The 25,343-nt window shown below is 45.1% G+C and overlaps 1 protein-coding gene across 3 annotated transcripts in view; it reads right to left on the bottom strand.

Annotated features, from left to right (window-relative positions):
• LOC105996167 (N-acetyllactosaminide alpha-1,3-galactosyltransferase) overlaps positions 1 to 25,343 on the bottom strand; it is a 59,794-nt gene that overhangs the window by 9,897 nt on the left and 24,554 nt on the right. For 2 of the 3 annotated variants that reach the window (XM_013030163.1, XM_013030162.1), the window contains exons 2-6: positions 19,101 to 19,217; positions 10,130 to 10,218; positions 5,533 to 5,568; positions 2,957 to 3,019; positions 2,171 to 2,245 (exon numbers count right to left, since the gene is read on the bottom strand). In XM_013030163.1, the coding sequence (XP_012885617.1) occupies positions 2,171 to 2,245; positions 2,957 to 3,019; positions 5,533 to 5,568; positions 10,130 to 10,209 (254 nt within the window). In that variant the 5' untranslated portion in view covers positions 10,210 to 10,218; positions 19,101 to 19,217. The remainder of the gene's footprint in view (positions 1 to 2,170; positions 2,246 to 2,956; positions 3,020 to 5,532; positions 5,569 to 10,129; positions 10,219 to 19,100; positions 19,218 to 25,343) is intronic. The other variant, XM_013030164.1, reaches the window with a different exon arrangement.

Genomic DNA, 25,343 nt, shown 5'->3' with positions numbered 1-25,343 from the left:
CACTCAATAGGTTAAGAAATATACAACGTTCATCACTCATTAAGATACAATGTGCTAGATTAAATGAGCCAGCAAAGAGCTGGTGGCAGCACAAACTAGGACTGTGGCTGTAGAGAAAGGAAGTATGTGAGAACGTTTTGGGAGCAAGTATTGACTGTGGTTAGACAAAAGAAAAGGTCTCCCAGCCTCTAGCTCGAGCTATTTCCTGATGTGGGAAATGAGAACAAGGGTGGAGTACAATTGAGGAATCCATCTGGGACATGTGAGATATTCAGGGATGGCAGGCAGGCAGGCAGGCAGGCGGGCGGGCAGGTAGACACAAGTCAGGGTTCCTAGGAAATATGTGGAGTAAAGGCACAAATATGAGTCATCCACTCTAGGTGGTATCTAATGTCATGGGAGTGAATGGGAACAGAATGGAAACTGGCATAGGAAAAAGACATGACAGGCCATCTTCTTAACCCTGTTGAAATTTTTGATGGCCAGGAAGAGAGAAACCCCTTTACCAAGGACGTTGAGAAGGGGGAATGGAGGGGAGAGAAATGAGGCTGTAGAGTCATGGAAGCAAAGAGATCTTAATGTAGAAATATGTGCACAAAATAAGTCTGAGGTAGTTTACAGGAAAGGATAAACTGATATTATGTATAATATGTTGATTTACCCATTCATTCTTGCATACAATGATTGGTGTAGGCAAGAAATAAGACTTCCTTGAGAAGGTTTTAATTTTGTATTGGATCAAATCAAGACTCTTTAAATATCTTCCTACCTTGTATTTGGAGGTAAAGCTAAGTCATTTGTAGAGAAGAAAAGGGTGAAAGAAGTTGGCCATGGTCTCTCTCTCCTGTCTCCCCCTATGAATTCAGCTCTGATCCTGCCTAGCAAAGCACAACTGCCACAGAAACATAGGCCCTTCTTGGCTTGGGTACCAGTGGCTCATGCTTGTACTCTTAGCTACTCAGGAGGCTGAAATCTAAGGATCATAGTTCAAAGTTAGCCTGGGTACATCATAACTGAAAAAGATTTGCCATATGCATGTTTGATGAGCAAATTCATGACCTCATAAGATTTTTTTTCTCATCATTTCTATTTCATGGATGATTTTAATGAAATCTTAGCACTTTCTTCCCACAACTCAAGATCCTATGGCTTTCTATTACACCTATGGCCACTAAGGCCCAGTCCAGCCCCATTATTTTGTAATTAATCTACAAAGCTAATGAGTACTCAGGTTATTATCAAATTACTGTCAGAATTAGAATCTTATCTTAACTGAATCCAAGCTACTCAGGAGTGTGAAAACTAAGAATCCTGTCTTGAGAAGAAAAGCCTGGGAGGCTTTATCTCCAACTGACTGGTAAAAAGCTAGAAGTGGGGTTGGGAATGTGGCCTACTGGTAGAGTGCTTGCCTAGCATTCATGAAGCCCTAGGTTCCATTCCTCAGTACCACATAAACAGAAAAAGCCGGAAGCAGTGCTGTGGCTCAAGTGGCAGAGCACTAGCCTTGAGTAAAAAGCAGCTCAGGAACAGTACCCAGGCCCTGAGTTCAAGCCCCAGGACTGGCACGTGTACACACACACACACACACACACACACACACACAAAAGTGGAGGCTTGGCTCAAATGTTGATAGAGTGCCAGCTTTGAGAAAAAATTGCAAGCAAGAGTGTGAGTCTCTCCAGGTGTTGGTGGCTCACGCCTATAATCCTAGCTACTTGGGATGCTGAGATCTGATGATTATGGTTCAAAGTCAGTTCTGACAGGAAAGTCCTTAAGACTTTTATCTCCAATAAACTACTCAGAAAAAGCTGGAAGTGGTGTGGTGGCTCAAAGCGGTAGTATGTTAGCCTTGAGTAAAATTGCTCAGGGCAGCACACGTGTCCTGAGTTCAAGTCGATCATGGGACCGACTTGAGGTCCCATGAGTGAGAGGGTGAGTTTCTACATTCAAGTCCCAGTACACCTAACCCAACCTACCTCCCCTCCAAAAAAAATTATGGCATTATTATCAGATCTCAGCTTCTTGTCAAAGCCATTGCTTAAGGTCTAATACAAGCGAAGACTTTCTCCCAGTAAGGAGTGTGTTCAGTGGCACTCAGGGCACCTGCAATGCCCAACCTCCTGCAAGCTAAGGACTCACTGCACATGGAGAACAAGCTTTCTCTTCTTACTTTGGATCAAACCAGTCTTGCAGCTGAAGCTCCTTTTCTCTACCGTGTTTTATGTCCTCTTCCTCTTCTTGATAACTGTGGATTGTAAGCACAAAGAGAAAACAAGGTGTGTAAGGAGGGAGATCTGGGATGATAGGACAGTGGGGTACTGTCTCAAGACATATCCTAGCCAGACGCTGGTGGCTAATACCCATAAATCCTAGATCTTAGGCTCACGGTTCGAAGCCAGCATGGACAGAAAAGTCCTTGAGACTCTTATCTCCAATTAACCATCAAAAAGCTGTTGGTAGAGCTGTGGCTTCAGCGGTAGAGCACTAGCCTTGAACATAAAAGCTCAGGGGAGGGGAGGGGAATTTGTTCCACCAGGAACTCTAAGCATTATTCATACTTCAGATGAAAAGGTACTGTGTTCCCCTCTAGTATCACTCATCTAATCAGCAGCTAGTGATCTAATGACCCAGGTTATCTCAGGGGTTGGAGAGGACTTGTTAAAGCAGTCCTCTTGAGGACATTACTGTTGTCTTTTCCAAAATTTAAATTTTCAGCCCTCATGTCACCCTTCACTGGAAAAAGAAAAAAAACATCCTAATCCTACCTGTACAATAGATTCCTTATAAAATTTCCGTAAGCAAGGAAGATAAGGAAGGGAGAAGGTCACAAATATGAAATTCATAGACCATAACAGAATTGGATTTTCTTCAAGTGTTGGGTGGAAAAGAATTGGATTTTCTTCAAGTGTTGGGTGGATAGACAAACACACTCTGCCACCGCCTGCTGTTGCCTTACCCATTGTTAAACCAGCTTGAAAACCACCAGTCCTGAACGCTGCTGGCATCAACTTCTGGGTTTCTAAAAAAATGAAAAAGAATATAAACATTGTCAGAAAATGAAGCATTCGCCACACTAGAATGGGGAGGGGTGTTCAAAGCTTTTTTTAAATAGCAGAGATGACTACTTTTAAAAAGCTAACTTGAAGCAGCTAATTCATAAAACAGAATTTAAAACTCTCTAGATGAATGAAAAGCACAGACCAGAAGCTTCCTCTCTCCCCTAAGAAGCCCCAGCAATCTTCATCTAGAGCCCCAGCAGGGCAAGGAGAGAAAATGGGAGTGACTGGAGAGTCAGCAACAATACAAAAAAGCCTGAGCTCCTGATCTGCTACTTGCTAACTGTGTGACTACAACAGGCCATTTTCCTTTCTGGATTTCAGCTTTGTCCTCTGAAAGGTAGTAGTTTGGTGATGATGATGATGGTAATGATAACCTACCATGAAGATAATTTTGAAGACTGAATAAGAAAGCATATATAAAAGCTTGATAAACTGAAAATTACTGTAACAAGCTGACAGCTTAGTAAAAATAAGTACATTTCTAAGAATTATCTCTTCTTCAAAATTATGAGCATCCAAGTTGCTATAAAGGTCAGCTTAGGAATATTCCACTGGCCTAAAGGTCACCAGTGACAGCTTGGAAAATCTGAGGGTTACTGAGCAAGACCTTTAGGAACCTGTCATTAGAAGCCACCTTGGCCATTCACTTAAGAGAGCTGCCACACTCTCTCACTGTGACACTATAAAGGTTTCTTTATATAGGGAAAGGGGAGCTTCTGGAGGAGAAAGAAGGGGAAGTCAGCCATAACATGTTCTTCAGTTGGTATAGATAAGGTGGCAAGGTAACTCTGAGCAGGCTTAATATTACAAAACTCGTGTGTGTGTGTGTGTGTGTGTGTGTGTGTGTGTGTGTGCATATGTATATGCACGCCAATACTAGGGCTTGAACTAAGGGGCTCACTCTCTTATTTAGCATTTTCACACAAGGGTGGTACTCTACCTCTAGAGCCACACCTCTGCTTCCAGCATTCTGGTGGCTCATTGGAGATAAGAATCTCACTGCTGAGTAGCTAGGATTATAGGCATTAGCCACCACTATCCAGCAAGAATTTTTTTTAATTTTAATTAATTAATTTATTTGCCATTCCTGAAATCAGGGCCTGGGCACTTTCCCTGAGTTTTTTGCTCAAGACTAGCACTCTACCACTTGAGTCACAGTGCCACTTCCAGCTTTTTTTTTGCTTATGTGTTACTAAGGAATCAAACTCAGGGCTTCATGCGTGGTAGGCAAGTACTCTACCACTGAGCCACTTTCCCAGCTCAACCTTTTATTATTATTTATTTATTTATTTATTTATTTTGTCGGTTGTGGGGCTTAAACTCTGGGCCTGGGCGCTGTCCTTCAGCTCAAGGCTAGTGCTCTACCTCTTGAGCTACAGCACCACTTCTGGTTTTCTGGTGGTTAATTGGAGGTAAGAGTCTCGTGGACTTTTCTGCCCAGGTTGGCTTTGAACCTTGATCCTCAGACCTCAGCCTGCTGAGTAGCTAGGATTACAGGCGTGAGCCATCAGCACCTGGCCCCTTTTTTAATTTTTAGAGTCTTGCTATGCTGTTCAAGCCAGTTTCATACTCATCAACTCAAGCAATACTGCCACTTCACCTGCTAGCTGAGATTACAGGCATGTGTCATTACATCTGGCTAAGAAACCTGTTTTAAAGTTCATTTACTTTCAGGAAGAATTTAAAATGACTTTTGATAGAGGTGTAGTTATACTAACCAGAGAAACAACACAAGAGTAAACACCCCTAAAACAGTGACTTGGCTGCCCAAGTATGAATTTTCTTATGACCTTGGTCATCCAAATAAGGTTTACTTTCCTTTTCATTTTACAGCAGAATATTGTCTGAGTAGGTTTAAGCAAGTTCCCACAGCTCCACGCCATATGAGTATAAGAATCAGGATGTAATAGGAAGAGATAAATTATATCAGAAATCACACTAAGGCAAATACAAGCAGTTAAGAACAATACTTTGTGCTGAGCTTCCTGGAACCAAGCCAAAGGTAGGAAAATAAAAGTTTATATAGCTCTGATTGTTTTACTTTTAAAAAAATTGTTTTAAACAATGACACATGGTAGTCTGTCATGAGACTCAGGATTTTTTTTCCCTGATTCATATTCTCAGAGCAACTTTTGTGTAGTTCTTTAGGCAACATATTCAGGGCAGAATAATGGAAAATATCTTCCCAGATTGTTTTTTTATCACTTAGACAGCAATATTTCCAAAATGACACCACATAAAGGAACCCTTGATAGAACCAACATCAAAATGTAAGTCATGCTTCTATAAACTGGGGGCTGGAGAAATACAGTTCTGATCCCCAATAGCCAACTCCACAGGCGCATGCTGTCCGCTCCCACTTCAGCCTGAGTACCATCACTGGCTGGAGTGTGAAGGATCAGCAGGGTCAGGGGTGTTTGCAGGAACAGATGTGGGAGATAGCCAATAGATACCTAGAATTCAAGACACTTACTTTGAGTGATATATCCACAAGAAGGAGCCTTCTGGGCTGAAAACAAACAAGAAATAAAAGCATCATGTTACTTTCATTCTGAGAAAGGCGCTTCTTTCTGCCAACAGTCTTACTGAGCCCCGATTGGGCTGAGAACTAGGTTTTACCTGCTGCAAGCAGGTAATCAAGGATAAAGGTGTCTGGGAATTTCTAGTTGGGGTTACTTCAGGCTCTCCAGAGGAAGGGAGTATCTGGAGAATTTCACACCTTTTGTTTGTTTAAGACTGCTGGCTGGCAGTCAGGTCCTCTTCTGCTACCTATTCACAGGTACCTGATAAAAGAGGAGGCTCTGGAGGGGGAAACACCAAGGCCCAGGTTTCCCTGTTGAGTTTATCTCCCTCTAGAAAAGACAGCATCAAATGAAGAGCCAAAAGCTCTATGTTGCTAAAAGCCTTCTGTAAAGTGGTACCCAAAGACATCTTTACCAACTAAGGCAGGGAGACTGTCTTGAAGCACCTACAAGGCTGGACCAGGATGATGACTCCTTTGGAGTATCACCTCTATTCAGTTATTCTATAAATATTTGATAGGAATGTGCTATACACCAACTGCTGGGATATACCGCTGGCCAGGACAGATAGTCCTCATCCTTGTGGGACATAGGATAAGGCAAGGTAATCACCCAGCTCTGTGACTTCATATTCCAAGAAGTATGAGAAAGAAAAACATAAGCAGGCATGAAAACATCTCCAGAATTTCCAGAAGAGTTGATATTTTAGCTGGAATCTGAAGGATAATTAAGGGCTCACCAAGATGAAGGAAAGAGTGAAGAGGAATGCCCCAGGCAGAGAAAACAACATGCAAAGGCCCTGGGGTGGGAAAGGAGGCACCTACAATGAAATTAGAGAAGTAGCTAAAGACTAGGGCTTTCTGGTACCTACTGGAGATTTGCCCTTGACTTTCAGCAGGGGTGAGACAGGGTCTTGTGTGCATCTGAAAAACAACAACAACGCTGGAAAACAGAGTGCAGGGAGCACAAAGTAGGTGTGGAGAACCATTAGGAGGTAGAGGTAGTGGTCCAGACAGCAGCGGAGCATGAGGACACTGACCGGAGAGGCATTTGGGAAAAGTGTAACAACAGTTGGTATCACACTTGAGAACAAGTTCTAAGCCTCACCTAAAGCTCTAAAGTTCCTAGTTCCTAAATCAGCTTAGAGACTCTGACTGATGATATTCATAACAGGAAGTACTCAGCCAGATACTGTCCTAGGCAGCTTACAGCTTAAGAAATCTTCTCATCAGAGAAGTGGTTTCTGTTTATAACCTCAGTCTACAGATGTGGAAAGTGTGGCACATGGGCATTAAGTGATTCTTCCCAAGGGAGGAGTAGAAATTGTATGTGAAAATCTGAGTTTGAATCCTACAAAAGGAGGAGGAGTGGGCTGGGAAGGTGGCTCAGTGGTAGAGCGCTTACCTTGCATGCCTGAGGCCCTGGGTTCGATTCCTCAGCACCACATAAGCAAAAAGAAAAAAGCCAGAAGTGGCACTGTGGCTCAAGTGGTAGAGCGCTAGCCTTGAACTGAAGAGCTGAGGGACAGTGCCCAGGCCCAGAGTTCAGGCCCCACAACCGGACTCCCCCCCAAAAAAAGGGAGAGGAGTAGGGGACAAAGGAGGAAGAAGACAGAAGATAAAGAACAAAGGGGTAGAGGACAGAAGGAGGAGGAGCATGGGGCAGAGAACAAGAGGAGTAGGAGACAGAAGCAGGAGGCGTAGGGGACAGAATAAGAACAGGAGGAGGACGAGGAAGAGGAGGAGGAGAAAAAGGAGAAAGAGAAGGAGCCCTCCTTCCTTGTGGACCTCGTTTTCTGTGCTGAGTGCTGGGAGGGCGGTGTCAGCCAGGTTGAACTCCCCCATCCAGGGCATTATTACAATCTAGATGGATCAATAAATAACTAATATACTAAATAAATAAAATAAATATACAGAATTAATAATAGGAAGTATATAAAGGGTGTGGGGGTAGACCCAGAAACCTAAAATTTCCTAAACCTTGCATTTAACATTTTTGAGACTCAGTATTCCTCATCTAAAAACTTGGGAGTAGCACCTACCTACACTTTGCAGTTCGATTATGAGAACAGGAAATTACTGTGTGGCCTGGGTCCTGGCACTCAGTAATCAATAGCTTCCATCAGCCATCATCTGTCATCACTACCACTGTCATTTTCTTAAAATAGTTAGATTTTCTCCAGCTCTAAAATGCTAAGGTTTTTTTTTTTTCAAACAGCCTCAAATTGAATGCTATCCTTATAGATAACATATTTTTAAGTGCCTTATTGACCAAATTTCTTCAATTTACTAATTGGTACATGTGTTCGACTTATTTTTAAATCTTTTTGAGTTTGTGGTGAAGGTCAGTGTCCTCAGCTCATCTCAGGCTTCCCCAAGGCTAGCTTGTAAAAGTGGCAAAAGCTGCTTGCTCTCTTTGAGGCCTCTTACAGACAATAAAGCGATTCTGCATACAAGAGAATGCTATAGCTAGAGTCTGGGTATGAGACAATGCCCAGAAGAGCCACTGATAACCATTCATAAACAGCAAGCACACCCAGCACTGAAAAATACCCCTCTTCCTCTTCCTAAGAGGTGGATACCAATATGCACATTGGAAACTTTGGCTCCCGTATTTTGGACCACTCAGAATATGGAGGTACAACTGTGGTTACAACCCTAATCACCAAAGTTATGTAATCGAGTGTTGTTCAGGTTCAAAGCTTGAAGACTATCTAAAAAAGCATTCCAACTCCAGGTAGGAATCCCAAAGTGCACTTCTTCTTGAGGATATACCTGACTGCTAGTTATTCCTTCATTTGCCAAAGTATCCTGTGCTGTGTTGTCCTCTGAGCAGATGCTGCTGCTACTGCTGCCTGTGAAGGAGCGAATGTTTGAATCCCAACCCTCCAAATTTTGTATGTTGAAGTCCTGTTGCTCAAGTTATGGTAATTGGAGGTGGGGCCTCTGGGAGGTTATTAGGTTTTAAATGAGGTTATGAGGGTGGGATCCCATGATGGAATTAGTGACCTTATTAGAAAGAGACTAAAACTTGCTTGCTCTCCGTCATGTGTGGATGGGGGAGAAAATGACATTTGCAAGCCAAGTAAAGAGCCATCACCTGGGAACCAAATCAGCTGGTACTTCTGTGATAAATAACTTTCTGTTGTTAAAAGTTACACAATGTATGGTCTCTTGTTATGGTATGTTGAGCTGAGCTGAGCTTCCTCAGCTCTTGCATGTGTAAGCGAGTTAGTTCTAGGGTCCCCATCCCCAAATCTGAGTCATCTCTTCTTTGAACCAGTTTCCTCATTCTAAAGACCTACTTTCCAGACTTTTAAAACTTGGTCACCTACTAGCTTGTCAAAATTAGTCATTCAGAATGAAACAAGAGAATATTCTAGAAGTGGTTAGACATGTGCCACACCTTAAGACTAATTAGTTCTGTATTCTTCAGATTTCTCCTGCTATCTATCAATGCACTGAAAGGTGTAGTTCCTTTTTTTTTTTTTTTTTTTTGTAGACAAGACAGTCAAACTGGTTCATTAATTTACGAACTGAAAGAGATATTCAAATTGGGCTGGGAAGGTGGCTCAGTGGTAGAGCGCTTGCCTTGCATGCATGATGCCCTGGGTTTGATTCCTCAGCACCACATAAGCAAAAAGAAAAAAGCTGGAAGTGGTGCTGTGACTCAAGTGGTAGAGCGCTAGCCTTGAGCTGAAGAGCTGAGGGACAGCGCCTAGGCCCAGAGTTCAGGCCCCATGACTGGACCCCCCCCCCTCCAAAAAAAGAAAGAGATATTCAAATATTAATCTAGGAAACCACCTAGAATTCAGGCCACTGAAACATTTCACTAATGGTGTCATGACAATTTTGTACAATTCAATTATACAAGGAACTTCTTGAAGCTGAAAGCTAAGCTTTGCCATAGACTTTTAAGTCAAAGCCAGGCTGTGGAGACTTTTAAGCTAGAATCCTCTACTGTGGTAATCTTTAAGGCACTGGAATTTCTTCAGAAAGCACAGAGGCAGCTCATATAGTTGAATCTACAGATGAGTTTGATCATTCATAAACATTTAATTCATTCTGTTTTTAAAAGCTGAGAGAGAGAGAGAGAGAGAGAGCTAATATTTCAGCAAGGCACAAATGAATCACCAGCAATTCAATGTGTATTTTTCCAGCAAAAGTCAACAACTTGAACTGCTCCTTTAAACTCTGCAAATATTTTACTGATTGCAAAATTCAGGATAGATTTCGCATAGAATTCTTGTCCGAAATATCTAAAAGGTGATTTCCGTATTGGATTACCACTACAAAAATGGGAAAAAAAATTAAAATCAAGATAATAGGAACATAAAAGGAATTATGAATTCATTAGCCAGAAATTACTTGGAGAATCTGGTGATTTTTAAAGGCATTCTGGGATTCAAGAATACAAGAATGATGGAAATTCTTATTTATGGTTTCTGTTAATCCTGATTTAATTCAATTTGGTAACTTGGCTGACGTTAGTGAAATGGAATTAAAGCAGTACTTCCACCAACATAATTCCATCTTGTTCCATAATTACCTGTTGATATATTCCCAAAACACAACAATCACAGTTGAGACAAGCAGCATCGACAGAATTACTTTTCCTTTGACATTCATTATTTTCTCCTAGAGGCAAAAAAAAAAAAAGTAGGGGTGGGGGAGAGAAGAGGTGGAAAATAGATTAAATGAAATCCAGAGCAAGAGATGGTTTTTAAAAATATTTCTTACCCATGTTCACTCTAGGAGATAAATTATGAGTATTGAATTAGAGCTGAGGAGTGTGTTTTACCTTTAATTGCATAAGCAGCCAAAATTAGGCAAACTCAATTAGTAGAGTAGGCTGCCTGTGTTGGGAAGGATGCCAAGAAAGGATCCCAACCCACCATAGATACAGGAAAGCTGTAAGTGGGTCCCCAGAACTCCAAGTAACTCCTGATTCAGATCACCTTATCTTATGACATGTGTCCTTGGGGAGCCACTCCCGAATCTCCTGCCCTTGGGTGACTGGCTACATGTCCTCCGTTCAGAGGAGAAAATGATTCTAGTGCTTTATCGCTCTAGGTCTTGCCTACTTCCCAGCCCCACCCAGTTTACCCCCACTACATTCACGAGCAAGCAAACCCTCTGCACTCAAGGATACAGATAGTTTTACATTGCTTCATGAAATTGTGATAGAAAGGGATGCAGTATTGGGTGGGGAAGTTCTTCAGTTTCATGGTCAAGGAAGACTTGCTGTGGAAGGGAAATTAAAGTTGAATACCAAAGAATGAGCAAAAGCTGAAAAAGATGAAACATTATGCAGGACAATAGGTGTTGCTTTCATCATTCCAGGACCAGATACCAGACACCTACAGATCGCCCATATAGCTTGGAGCCTGCCCAAAGTATTCCAACTAGCTAATTCTAAACTGTTCCCTTGCCATGCCTTGTCTTTCTCATGAAAACCCCAGTTAGGCTTCTGGCCTCATCCTTCCCTCCCCCCCCCCCCCCCGCCCCGCTCACCCCAACGCTACTACCCATCTTCCTTCTCTTGATGATCCTGAGGTCTTTCCCCATGTGGTCTTCCGTACTGTGCCATGCCTCCTGTATTGAAGTCCTGTTAGCATAATAAACCTGGCTTCTTTTCCTGAGGCTCTTCCCTGTGTCCATCCTTGACCACCTGACTGACCAGTGTATAAAAGAACACAGAACAGAGTGCCAGTGGCTCATGCCTGTAATCCTAGCTACTCAGGAGGGTGAGAGCTGAGGATCGTGGTTCAAAGCCAGGACAGTCAGGAAAGTCTGTGAGACTCTTAACCACTAGAAAATTAGAAGTGGCATTGTGACTCAAAAGTAGTACAACACTATTAGCCTTGAGCGAAAAGCTCAGGGACAGCACCCAGGCTCTGAGTTCAAGCCCCACAACTGACAAAAAAATAAATAAAAAATAAAAAAATACAGAACAGTGACCTATGCTAAAAAGGAGACAGAGAAATGGCTAGAAGTAGATTCAACCTATATACTTTGGAGCCAGACATAGATAAGAACCGCATGATCTGAATCACATGGAATCTAAAAAAGTTGGTCTCTTAAAAATTGCTTACCAATCTGGGTGCTGGTGGCTTGTGCCTGTAATCCTAGCTACTCAGGAGGCTGAGATCTGAGGATCGAAGTTCAAAGCAGCCGGGGCAGGAAAGTCTGTGAGACTCATCCTCAATAAAACACTAGAAAACTGGAAGTAGCGCTGTGGCTCAAGTGATAGAGCGCTAGCCTTGAGCTGAAGAGCTGAAGGACAGCGCCCACGTCCATAGTTCAAACCCCACAACTGATAAAAAAAAAAAAAGTTACCAGAGAATAGGCAAGAGGTGGGGGCAGAAGAATAGGGAAAGGTGATAATGGATACTAGGCTATGATTAGATAGGAACAACAAATTCTGCTGTATTACTGCACTATCAGGGGACTTCAGATAACAATATTGTACTGTACATTTCAAAAAGCAAGAAGAATCTTCCAAGCTTTCATATAGGAAATTTTAAAAAATGCTGGAGAAGATATGTTTCACTTAAACATTACACAAGGTATATATTGCACCAAAACCTTACATGGTACCCCATTAATATGCTTAATTTTTGTGTTATGTCTACTGGGAAAAATAAATTTAAGTGATTTATCTACTTTCTAGAAAGAGTTGTTAGGATGTGGCTGCTGATTTTGGCATCAGGGACGAGGGAGAGGAGCAAAGCCAGAATTTTGCCTCCTCAGTGGGTGAAATCTGAAGCATTTACTGAGAAGATAAGAAAGGTTAGAGGAGGACGTGGCTGGAGAATAAGACATATGAGTTCCCATGTGGAACTGTGGAACCGTCTGTGGTAGGTGGTCAGTGAGCTTCCTGATTCAACCCTGGATCCCCACTGCCCTCCTTCCAAGGAATGAGGAACATCGGAAATCATTTGGTATGTGATGACACAGAAATGCATGCTTCTCATCAGCTGCCAGCAGCCCATCTGCCTATATTGATTTATTTTTTTTCTTTTGTGCCAGTCCTGGGGCTTGAACTTAGGGTCTAAGCGTTGTAGTTTTTCCATTCAAGACTGGCATTCTGGGGCTGGGAAGGTGGCTCAGTGGTAGAGCACTTGCCTTGCATGCTCGAGGCCCTGGGTTCGATTCCTCAGCACCACATAAGCGAAAAGAAAAAAGCCGGAAGTGGCGCTGTGGCTCAAGTGGTAGAGCGCTAGCCTTGAGCTGAAGAGCTGAGGGACAGCGCCCAGGCCCAGAGTTCAGGCCCCACGACTGGACCCAAAAAAAAAAAAAAAAAGACTGGCATTCTACCACTTGAGCCACAGTTCCACTTCAGGCTTCATTTGCTGGTTAAATGGAGATAAGAATCTCCCCATACTTTCTTGGCCAACTGGCTTCAAACTGCCATCCTCAAGATCTCAGACTCCTGAGTAGGTAGGATTATAGGTGTGAGCTCCTAAACCTAGCTGTACTGGTAATTTTTGATGACTAATAATGATGTTCTAATATCCAAATGATCCTTAGCAGAAAAAGCTTCCTTTCCTTTCAGTGAGTAACTGAAATATTGTTGACACTGAAATTTTTACCTTCTGGGGGCAAGGAGGGTCTTTTCCAACTTCTTTCAAAAGAAGTTCTTAGCCGGGCGCCGATGGCTCACACCTGTAATCCTAGCTGAGGAGGCTGAGATCTGAGGATCGTGGTTCAAAGCCAACCCGGGCAGAAAAGTCCATTAGACTCTTCAATAAACCACGCAGAAAACTGTAAATGTCACAGTGGCTCAAGTGATATAGCACTAGCCTTGAGCTGAAGAGCTGAGGGACAGCGCCCAGGCCCAGAGTTCAAGCCTCATGACCACCACCAACAACAACAACAAAAAAGAAGTTCTTAGATTATTCCAGTCTCAGGTCTTATCACCTGCTCTTCTACATCTCTCTCATATTGCCTTTATTATTCAATACAATTTTGGTTAAAGGAACCAAAGCGGTTTTCAATTGTGACACTCTATTCCCCCTTCCTTGGAGAGAGAGCTGTTATGAAACAATAAAAAGCCAATATTGAACTCAATGTCAATTTGAGGTGTCCATAAACTCCTAGATTGAGTTTTAAGAATTTTATGCCCACTCTCTGGAAATCACTATGTTTTGACATAGAATGCATTTTAAACATGGCAGTTCTTAATAGTGGTGTTCGTAAAATGGGCCGTCGAGAGGATCCAGTGAGACAGCACAGAGCCTGGTGCTTAGCAAATGCTCAAAACATATTTGAAGGAAAGCAGGGACAGATCAGGAATAAGAACACATTATGCAATGAGGTGCAAATAGATGCAAATGAGTAGACTCTAAAGGCTTATCCATCTGTTCTGAGCCTCAGCCTGATTAAGGGCTGCTTAAAAGGGGGACTAAGTTTTTATTTTCTCTGATCAAGCCCCAGGCACTGCTACAAAACCCTCAGCGTGCTGAGAAGCAAAAACAAGCCTGGCTGGAGTTTCAGCTGTGTCAGCCCCACCTGCTGAGGGTCCCCTGTAAATTGTCTCTCAGTCAGAAGGCTCATTAAATGCAGAAAAGGTGAAAACACTCCCAAGGGAACAGTGAAGCTCCCATCAGAGAGAGTCCAAATCAGGCCTAGCTCTGCCTAATCTACCCAAATATGTAAGTGTTAGTGATTTTCTTTCTTTCTTTCCCTTTTTTAAAAAAAATTAATTTTAGGAATTAACATCAGAGGTAATTCTCAGAGCCCATTTCTTTCTGGACTTCATAGATGGCTTGAACCTGCTTCTTCTTTGGCTGTGGTTAACTTTCCCTCTGGTGTGAATCTTACCTTTGAAACTGTCTGAATGAGCCAACCTGGCATCCTTAGCAAAGACCTAGAACCATAACACTAAAAGCATACACACGCTTCCTAGAATCTAGATCCCAAGTTTTTTAGGAAGCTGGCCAGTGAGTCTTTTCAAATATTTTATTTTTCTCTCTGGAAAAACAAAACCGAGGCATTTGGCAGACACTGTAGTCTACAAGTCCTCCTCCTGCATGTTTCTTTCTGTATTTGGGTTTTTTTCAAAACTATAATTCTGAAGATGGGTGGCTGAGTGCCTTACCTACCAGGAAAGAAACATAGGTTTAAACTTAAATGCCTGCAAGGGGGCCACAGTCGCAGAGTTGTGCAGGTACATAGTTTTCCCGCCATCTCTGAGAAGCCTCTGACTTAATACTTGTCATTTCTAACTCTATGGCTCCATTTGCTCTGGGTCCTCAGCCACACCCATACTCAGCCATGTAAACCTGGCTCCCGCACAGGATCCCAGATGAAAGCACTTATGCTCCTCGTGCAGACAGTGCAGGTATTTCCCCAGGCAGGGTCACACTGCAAAGTGTCACACCACGCTCCTTGTTCCCTTTTCCCTCTCTCTCTTTTCCTCAGTTATTTCCCTGGAAGGTTAGACAGATTTTTCTATATGTGTGGCCCATAAATTAATTCTTCCCTATCCACCTGCAGCCCATCTCACTCAGAACAATACTCACCTGATCAGAGAACCATACAGATTAGCCCCAAGTGGGAGGAGTAGACGTGTCCCTTCCAAACAGAGTTTCTCTCTGGAAGGAACACTGGAGGATTCTGTTTTCTCCTCTCAGCTGAATAGCTATATACTCAGAGGGCCTGGAAAAGCCATTATCTCTGAGGGCAGGGAGCAGGCCAGGGCAAAAGCAGTGGCAAAGGAAACCAAACCTCCCCAGCAACCTTAGGAGCCCTCCTCCTTGCCTCTATCTCCTCCACTGCCCCTCTTTCCCCTGAATCCCTCGTCTTCCGTGAGGAACTGTTCCTTCTCTGCATGGGCCTCAGTCCTGTGCCGTAGTATGATGGGTCAGGCCGGCACAGGCCCCCTAGCACCCAGTAGGTGCACCCCATGTGTTTGTGGAGTGGATCAATCAGTAAGAGGAATCGTGTGGGACTTTGGTGTTACTCCAGCACGGGTTCATTCTCAACATGGATCTAGCACCAGTCAGTTCTTAGACCTAAACCAACTTCTTAGATCCAAGATGAAGACCACCACGGTGCTTCCATGGAGACTCACCAAGATGGTGACAAGTATTGGGCTTGGAATGCGGCTTAGTGCTTGCCTAGCATGTTTGAAGGCTGGAAGTGGCGCTGTGCCTCAAGTGGTAGAGTGCTAGCCTTGAGCAAAAGGAAACTCAGGGACAGGCCCTGAGTTCAAGTCCCAGGACTGGCAAAAAAAAAAAAAAAGATAGTGACAAAAACTGCAAAGGAGGGGCTGGGAAGGTGGCTCAGTGGTAGAGCGCTTGCCTTGCATGCTCAAGGCCCTGGGTTCGATTCCTCAGCACCACATAAGCAAAAAGAAAAAAAGCCGGAAGTGGCACTGTGGCTCAAGTGGTAGAGCGCTAGCCTTGAGCTGAAGAGCTGAGGGACAGCGCCCAGGCCCAGAGTTCAGGCCCCACGACTGGACCCAAAAAAAAAAAACAAAAAAAAAAACTGCAAAGGAAAATAGAGCAGAAAGACAATAAACCCGGTGTTGGATATTTTGGACAAGACTCTATTCTTTTATTTATTTATTTGTTGGTCATGGGGCTTGAACTCTGGGCCTGAATGCTGTCCCTCAGCTCTTCAGCTCAAGGCTAGTGCTCTACCACTTGAGCCACTGTGCCACGTCTGGTTTTCTGAATGGTTTATTGGAGATAAGAATTTCACAGCCTTTCCTGCCTGGGCTGGCTTTGAACCACAATCCTCAGATCTCAGCCTCCTGAGTAGCTAGGAATACAGGTATGAGCCACTGGTGCCCGGCTTCTTTTTAATTTTTGTGTATTTATTTTATTGCCTTGCAGTGCTGGGAAGGAAATCTTGCACATAGGAGACCAGCACTCTGCCACTGAGCTGCATCCCCAGGCCCAAGGCTTCACTCTTCATCTCCCATATCCTTGATTATGAATGACAAGTTTTAGATCCAGCATTCCGGGTAGAAGAACTAGCAGAACTAGAAGACTCTCCTTCCTGTGTGAAAGCACCTCACAGAGCAGCTAAGGGGAGCCCGCATCTCCACTGTCGGTTGAGATGAAGCATCTCTGATCCACCTCTGAAAAGGCACAGCTGAGCCGCCAGCTGCTGTACAGATGTGCCTGGCACCTTGGACAATTGTCAGGCAAAAGAGGGGATTGAGGCCCAGCCTCACAAGAGACTTACAGTCAGCCCAGGCTTTCTGCATCAAGCTTTCTAAGGCCCTCAGTCTCCTTGTATGTGAAACAAGACTTTTTGGACTTAAATGTTCCTGCAGGCTTTCCAACCACAGGGTTTGTGGCCAAGTCACTTAGCAACATGGAGCTCACCTTGCTGCGGTGGCCCTTAGGCCTTCCTTGATATAATAATCAAATGATATAGGTTTACTAAGCCTCCTGCATCAGGGTCCCTTGCTGTATGGGTCCCTTTGCAAGACTGGGCCTGATTCTGACTAGTGGGTGTGGGAAACCCCCAATGCTTCCTACAGTGAAGGGTGCTACCTGCTTAGAAAAACCCTAGTTGATCTCTGGTGGCTTTCCTGGGAGTGCAGGCAGAAACAGGGGATGACTCAACTTGACATGCCCACCCGGGTGCCAGAAACAGCCTGCCCAAGACCCTGGTCATCACCCAGATCCTTCCCCCTTGAACCTAAGAACAAGGAACCGAACACAGCACTGCAACCTGCTCAGGGGCCGTGATGGTCCAGGCTTTACAACCACCGGTGCCCCCTTCATCTAGGACACAGGCCAACCTTCCATCCATGTATAGTCTATGCCTAGTAAGGAGCAGAGAACTGAATTCCCTGGGGCATCTGTCTGGAGCCACCTGAGCAAAAGCCAAAGCTCTGCAGATGTGGCAGCACCAGTAACAACTGTGATTAACTCTGTTTGAAGCAAAATGGGCTTAACCTGGTTGTTTTCCCCTTCTGTTGAAAAGTATACTAGACCATTAAGCTAAAGAGACAATTACAGAGTGTGCACCTAAAATATAGCAGGTACATCAGGCAGCTATGCACAACTTGACTCTGTTGCTTATCAGTCATTTTATTATTAAGCTTCTCTGGGTTGTGTCATACCTGGGAGAATTGTCTGTTTTCGTATTTGCTGTGATATCTGCTCATGGTCTAGATATTCAGTTTCATATCTAACATTAACATTCTCCTTTAAAAGGCCCACCCCTACATCAACTTGAAGCTCTCAGTACCGGAGTCCTTCCTGACTACCACCCTAACTGAAACCCTTTCCCAGTAGTCTCAATTTCATCTCAGCAATCCTGAGAAGTCACTCCATTAGCAGTGAAGAAAACGGAGGCTCCGAAAAGCTAAGTCACTAGCCCAACTTAAACCAGCATGAAATGGTGGGACTGGAATTCAGAGCCATTGACCCCTTTTAATGACCCCATGCTTATCCATGGATTCATCATTCACATTCCCTCTCTTTTTGTTGTTCATGATTATCCAAAGAAAGCCAAACACTAGCCAGGGCCACCACAAGCCAGGTTTCCTTGGACCATCTGGGAGTCTGACTGGCTCAGCTCCTTTGCCAGCTCAGGCATTTCCTGTGTGCTGATATGGGGTGTCCTCCCTCACGTAATTTGCTTACCCCTCATAGTGGTCAGTATGGTGGCCTTAGCTTGGCTTTTTGGCTAAGACTGAACTTTAGTGAAAGAGAGTAGTAGGCTTAAGCTGGTTAAGCATACCCAGTCTTGGCAGAACCCAGGGCCGCCAAGCCCAGTCTTGGCTTTGGGCAGTACAGGAGGTAAGAAGGGACAGTGTCTTATTATCCTAAAAACCTCTTCCAAAGAGTGGTACAGAGAAATGCTCTTCTTCGGAAGAAACAGGCAGGGAAGTCTGTTTCTAGTTATGTTTTTCATTATGAGGATCAGGGTAAACACAGACGTAGGAAAATGCAAGCCAGGCCTCAGACTAAATACACAGCTAACTGTTGCTCCAGCCATCACACACGGAACAACCTGTTCCCTGAGTTACATCTTGTAGTGCCTGTTCTTGAATCCCTTTCAGGAAATCTAACGCCATAGCTTTTCCTTGTGGTCTCACCCAGAAGCCACTGTGCAAGGATTTTCTTTTTCCCAAAAGAGACACAAAGCAAAAAACATGGCTAATATTGTGATGTGCTGAGAAGGCTCTGCACGCACCCACAATGCCCAGCCTCGGGCCCCAATGCTGCCCCTTGTTAATTGATCCTTGCAGAGAAAACTCCCCAGCCAGAGCTATGGACCAGTCTGCAGCCCTCTGAGATCCCCAGAGGGAAGCAAAATAAAGTAGGACTTACAGCAAAAGTCCCTGAGCCAGCATCCTAACTGCTTCCACTTCCAGATCCACGGCTGGGGAGAGAAGGCCTTTGTCCCCTTCCAAAACTATTGAGGGAATCTGGAAAGGAGTTTGAGAAGAGCAGGGGTCCTCCCCTGCATGGATCCACTGGTCAGCCTCTTGCTGTTGCCAGTGACCCTGGCCTGGCATAAGCAAATCATGTCACCGTTTCACATACCTCATTGTTTGCTTCTTTTCCTCCAGAGCGAAACACAGAACAACAGAGTTCTATTGAGTTCTGTTTTTGCAGAAGCAGGCAGGGCTCAGAGGAAGGGAAGGTGCTGAATTCCAGCTCCTGTCAAAAGAATAAACAGCTATTTCAGGAAGAAGGGGGTGGGTGGATAGACAGAGCCCTTGTAGCTGCCGCTAGCTCTGTTCCTGCAACCCCGGGAAATGGGCTGTTTATCAGGTCTGTTGACTCAAAGCTACGTGCCGAGGCTGAATTGGTTCTCTTGAGTACAGTCCATGGCTGGCTTCTTACACCAAATGAAACTAACAGGACCAAACTGGAGAGTAGGCTACCACCCTGCAGAGGAACACATGAACCACACAGGTCACCTGCTCCTTAGAGAAACCTGGAACCATTTGGGACCTCTACAACCTCAAGTGACGGCTCTCAGGAACAGCCAATGATGTGTTTTTTTTTTTAACACCCTCCAAACCAGCAGTGGACGGGTTAGGCACTCTTGAGAGTACTCAAGACTTTTCAAAGTCGCTAGAGCCCCTCCTCTACACCCTTGAGGGTTTGGACCTGCTAGGTTTTGCTGGCACATTGTATTTTTAGGGTGCTATGAGATCTCATGGCAAACCATCCTGTAAAAACTTTAAAAGGTCACCGTGGCCCACTGTGCTCCTGGCCTGAACAATGCTCAGCCCTTCCCATACCCGCCCGCCCTCGGATCCCAAAATAGAATCGTCCCACTGGAGGAGACCTGGGAGCAGTGGATTCTCAAGCTAGAAATAAAAAGCCAAAACTTTTCCAAACAGCAAATGAAGTCATTCTCAGAAGCCTACTACACACAACAGTGCAAGAGGGCTTTGGCTCAAGACGGGAGGAGGCAATACTCCAAGCTCCTTGCTTCATCCTGCTCAAGTACACATGGCCACTAAGTACAGGAACCCCAGGCTCAGACGACAAAGCTGGACAGGAAGGAATCAAGGACTCTTGGGTTGCTCCGCTATGAATCTAGTTTCTTCCTCCTGTTCTCAGAAGGAAGTTTCGCAGTTTCCTTTTCTGAAGTCATGAGCCAGTTGATTAAAACAACCCTTAGAGTCTGGAAGTCCTTCCCAAGGGGCTCCCCGAAATCCTACCTACAACCTTCAAAAACATACACATTGTGATACTGTCATTCCACTCCCAGCTCTGTACCCAAGAAATGGATACCAGGACCATATATACTGGATGACTTAAAGCTCTCTTAGAGTTCAGAAGCAAGCAAAATTAAATGTATGGTGTTAGGCATCGGGCAGGTGTTTTCCCTAAGGGTGGTAGTGATTGGAGAAGGGGCTTGGTATGCTCTGCCCTGGGCAGTGGTTACATGGACCTGTCCACTGTGTGAAAATGCCTCACCAACAGACCTTTTCCAGACAGGTATTAAGAATTAAAAAAAAAAAATCAAAAAAACCTTTAAACCAGCCAGCAGCTGTGTGTTTTGGAAGCACCCTGTCTCCCCTATGGCTTCAAAAGCCCATAGACTATGGATGGTCTCTGCCTTTTCTTCTCTTGGGTTGCCCATCCCAATCTTATGTGCTGAACCCCTTGGTCTGCTGTCTTAAGAGACTAGGAATCTGGACCTGTGGTCAGCATGGAAGGGAGAGAGAATGGATTGGAATCTGAGGGGCTTGAGGGACTATTGGAGGATGCTGGAGACAGACCCTGCACGCCAAGTAAGGAGCCTCTAGCACTGAGCCACGCACCCAGCGCTTCCCAGGGCCTCTCAATGAACAACACTGATCATTTCTATTGATCACACACCCACTTTACAGTTTACAAAATAGCCCCTCTTTCTTTATCTCAGGGGACCCTCAGGGTCTCCCAGAAAGAGGCCCTTCACTCATTTCATCTTATACAAGGTCACCTGCTGGGACATTTCCCTGGCAGGTCCTGTGCTGCCTTTCTTACCTGGGGCCCTCCAAAATAATAAGGCTCTCCAGACTGATTAAGCTCTCTAGCAGACCACTTGCAAACCTGCAAGACAGAAAGTGCAACTTCTGTGTGTGTGTGTGTGTGTGTGTGTGTATGCATGCGCACGTGTGCCAGTCCTAGGGCCTGAACCCTGAGCTTTTTTTTTTTTTTTTACACTTTCTCCAAGGCTAGTGCTCTGCCACTTGAACCACAGCTCTACTTCTGGCTCTTTTGGTGCTTACCTCCAGATCAGAGTCTCAGAGACTTTCCTGCGAGGGCTGGCTTTTTGAACCACAATCCTCAGATCTCAGCCTCCTGAGTAGCTAGGATCACAAGAGTGAACCAGCCAGAAGGTATAACTTCTAGAGACACTAGAATCTAGAGAATTCCTCCATCCCAGACACACACCATTCTGGAACTCTCAAAGGAGTAACATTGTGGTCATTCCTTCATAGAGAGGCAACAAGGCATAACGAATAGCCCTGGGCTACAGACTTCAGCAGCTGATCAAAGTGCAGATGCTGCCAGGGCTGGAATGGGGAAGCTCATCATGCCAGCCAGAGGAGCCTCTGGATCTATCCAGCGGCAGCCTGCATTCCGTGCATGCCACCTTCCACATTCTGAATCGAGTGCCAGGGCCTCTGCGTCAGGGTGAGATCCGCTAGAGCACTAGTGTGGCAAAGGCTGCCTTTGCATCCCAGGTCACTCCCGTGGGAAACATGAAGGTCAAGAGTGCCACCCTGCTCATTTCTTTGGAAACAGGAGGATTAAGTGTTCTTGGCAAAGAATGCTTGCAAATTATCATCATTTGCTTAATCTCAAATAATGTTTAGGGAGGGCATAAAAGACATGCCTGCCAATGCTTGCCAGTGATAAAGCAACGCGCTTGGTTTCCTGCTCTGAGTAATGGGATAATTACAAAGCCCTATCTACCTCTCAGGTTGGCTGAGGGCTGCTAAATAGGCTGGTAGTGAGCACCAATGCTGGCACATGGCTGTTCCGGCTCTGCCTCTTGGGCAGTTCTGACTGTAGGTACTACTAGGAACTTCTTGAGGCATCTCAATGGCAAAGCAAAGAGGGGAGGGAAGACAACTTCTTGAGACAGACTCTGGCATGGTTCATGGGGAACCTTTCTCCTACCCCAGAATGCAGCAAGGGTCAGGAAAAGACGTGAACACCTGGGAAGCTGACTAAGGAAAGCAGTCCTGCTGAATTCTCCCGCCCACCCAGGGTAGCTGAGAAGTCACTGCAGATCCTGTGAAGGTAGCTCATTTGTAGGGGGAGAATTTGAGAAAAAAAAAAAGCTCAGAACAATAGTAGGAATACAACTTGGGCAGAAAAGAGTCCCAACCAAGTACTTACAAGGCCAGTGACAGTTCCACAGACCACAGGGCCTTAAGACAGGCCCTTTTCCCCGTGGGAGCCTTGGCTCCCAGCTCAGCACCAAGACACCATCATAGTTGAAGCAAAGCATTCCCAGGGTGCCCTAGGTCCCTGTGGCTCTTTGATTTGTTGTTTTCTGGGTGGCGAGGGCTTGGCAGAGATGCACAGGTTTGGTGGCTGCAAAGGGCCTGTTCTCACTTGCTCTGCAAACCTGGCTGATAACTGTGCAGCCTTCAAAACTTGCAGACCTACTTTCTGCCTGAGTTGAGTTCTTCCCTGAATTTCCACAAGCCCTGGGAGGTTGTTTGTCTCTCTGGACCTGGAGCTTGGGGTGATGTGCAGGTTTCCATCTTGTCCCCTCTTCCCCTCCCCTGCCAAGATCCTCAAAAGAAGTAGTGATACCGGATCTACTACAAAGTCCCTGGGTAGTAGTGTTTACCCAGGGCCTGGTATGGAGTAGAGATGAGGAATGGTAGACAGGCAGACAGAGGTACCCAAAATGCATACATTCCCTAAATGATTCTAGGTGACTTGACATATATATCACACTGCTGGAGATAATTGGTTTCTTTCTGGTGTGGCAGAAGGAGCATCTGTTCCAAGCTTCCTGTTTCCTGCATTCTAGTGGTAGCTGGCAATCCTTGGGGTTTTGGATGGCATCCCAAGTCAAGCTACCTCTGTTGTCACCTGTCACTCTAGGCCATAATGTGTCTTCTATGTCTGGCTTCCAATTTCCTTGGGGGAATTGCCACTTGTGACAATTAACCAACTACTCATTGGCTGAGAGCCTGCAACCTCTGTGGAACCAACCATGAAGCTGAACCCTAGGTACAATGACAGAGTTCACAGCCCAGGGAAACAAGGAGGTGTTCCTGAAAAGGAGGAAAGTGGATAGATGCTCATAGCACATCTGTTTGACCAGGATTTTTCTGGAGAGGGATGAAGGAGAAGACAGCTAAGTAGGAAGAAACGAAGCTCCTTCCCAGGGCAGGCTTGGCACCAGCAGCCTGAGCAAGGGCTCCTAGGTGTAGCTGGCACCAAACACTGCACCCAGGAACAAGCATCAGATGAGAAAGTGACATCAGATAGCTGAAGGACATCTTTTAAGATATTTGTCTGGGAAGGGCTAGAGCAAAGATGTTGGCTAGAGGGGACTGGAAAAAAAAAAAAAGAAAAGAAAACTACTCCTGCAGTATTCAGTGGCCATGGAAGTCAGTGCAGACACAAAACCAGACTCGAAGGCAGAGGACAGTGCTGAAGGCTCCCAGACAAGCCCCATGTGGGGTCATCCTAGGCACTAAGGGAGGGCAGAAGGTTGATGCTCTTCTGAACAAAGGGGAAGGAGACAAGGATGGGTGGGTTGATGATCTCAGGGGACAGAGGGGAACAGAAAGCTGAGGGGTTATAGCCTAGAGCTATGAAGTGGGTAGGAGGGCACAGCGGGGGATGGGAGGTAGAAGATAAAGAGCCCCTCAGAATCCGATCCTGAGTCTCTTCAAAACTGAGGAGGGTCGTTGAATGGTATCCATTTTCAGTTGTCAAGTAAGAGTGAGTAGGAGAGAGAAAAAAAAAATCTCTCCATAGAGGCTAGTCAGGAGGTGAAAAACTCCTGAAGCCAACCAATGGCAGGAGCTGGAAGATTAACTAAAGAAGTAGTTTGAGAGAAGTAAGAAGGAAGTGGCACCCTGTGACCCTTGGATTCTGTGAAATAAATTCTCTCACAAACTTTTGCATGAAGGTCCCCTTCTTGGTGAGACATTCACCAATTTAAAGCTTACAGTTTAACTTTCGGCTGCTTATTTATGTGTGTTGTACATTTCCTCCTTTGCCACAATGGCAAAACTCTGTGGACAGATGCTTCTGCGTTTTGTACTCATGTGAAGGCACCTGGCACTCGTTAAGAATTTGTAGAAGCTTGTCCATTTCAAGGGCTGGGCTTTGAGCATTCAAAACACAGGAACTCTTTTTAGAAAGGGCAGCAACGCTCCCCCACGGCATACCCCCTGCTTTCACTGTATTTGATGTTGGTATCATTTGTGGAGGGGAAGGGAAAAAACAAATGTTTAACTAGGGATACAGGTGGACTCATTGCAATAATGAGATGTACAAGTCATTATGTCGAAAACGAACTTTACCACTTTGGTTGGGGGGGGGGAGGATTGGGTGGGAGGACAGGGGGAGGATGGGAAGGAACGGGAAGGAGAAACAAAGGAGGCTACAATGCTTGATAAGAAATGTACTCATTATCTTGCCCATGTCATTGTAACCCCTCTGTACAGTATTTCCACAATGAAAAATAAAAAAAGGGCAGCAACCGTGATGTTACTGCGTGAGCAGTGGGCTGAGGGGAGTTCTGGTAAACGCGGACCACGAAAAAGACATAGATCCTTGGGCACCATCCTAGCACCACGGAACCAAAATGTCCTAGCTGGGCCCCTGAACCTCCATGTGAACCAGGTCCCCAGATGGTGTGGGCATCTACTTCAGTCTGCAAAGCTGTCTTCTAAGCTTGCTCCCAGGTTTCTAGTTGCAGTAGGCAGCAGATGGTGTTGTTGCTCACTGACTGAGAAAAGAGAGTGAAGGCTAGGGGTCAGGGAGTTGGTGAGTTCTGTTCAACATGTGTGGAGTCGGAGGAAGTCACTGGAGAATGGACAGTGAATGTCCCCAGCCAGAGGCTGATTTGGGGATTCCAGTGTGTAGGCAAAGGGGGAGCAGGGATAGTTCAGACTGAGCAGGTGTGATTTTTTTTTTTTGCAAAGGGGGAGGATTGGAGGGAAGGGGTGGGGGGTGGGGAGTCTAACAACGAAAAGACAAGAGAATCAGGACCAGGGCAACACAAAGGTCAGAGGATGCCAGGTATTGTCAAAATACCTCACAAGGGCTTTGAGGGTGGTAAGTTACACAGAGTCCAAG

Source organism: Dipodomys ordii, unplaced genomic scaffold (genome assembly GCF_000151885.1).
Source record: "Dipodomys ordii isolate 6190 unplaced genomic scaffold, Dord_2.0 Scaffold127, whole genome shotgun sequence".
NCBI classification, from domain to species: domain Eukaryota; kingdom Metazoa; phylum Chordata; class Mammalia; order Rodentia; family Heteromyidae; genus Dipodomys; species Dipodomys ordii.
Note: the sequence above shows the minus strand (reverse complement) of the source record. Positions and strands in the feature narration are given on the sequence as shown.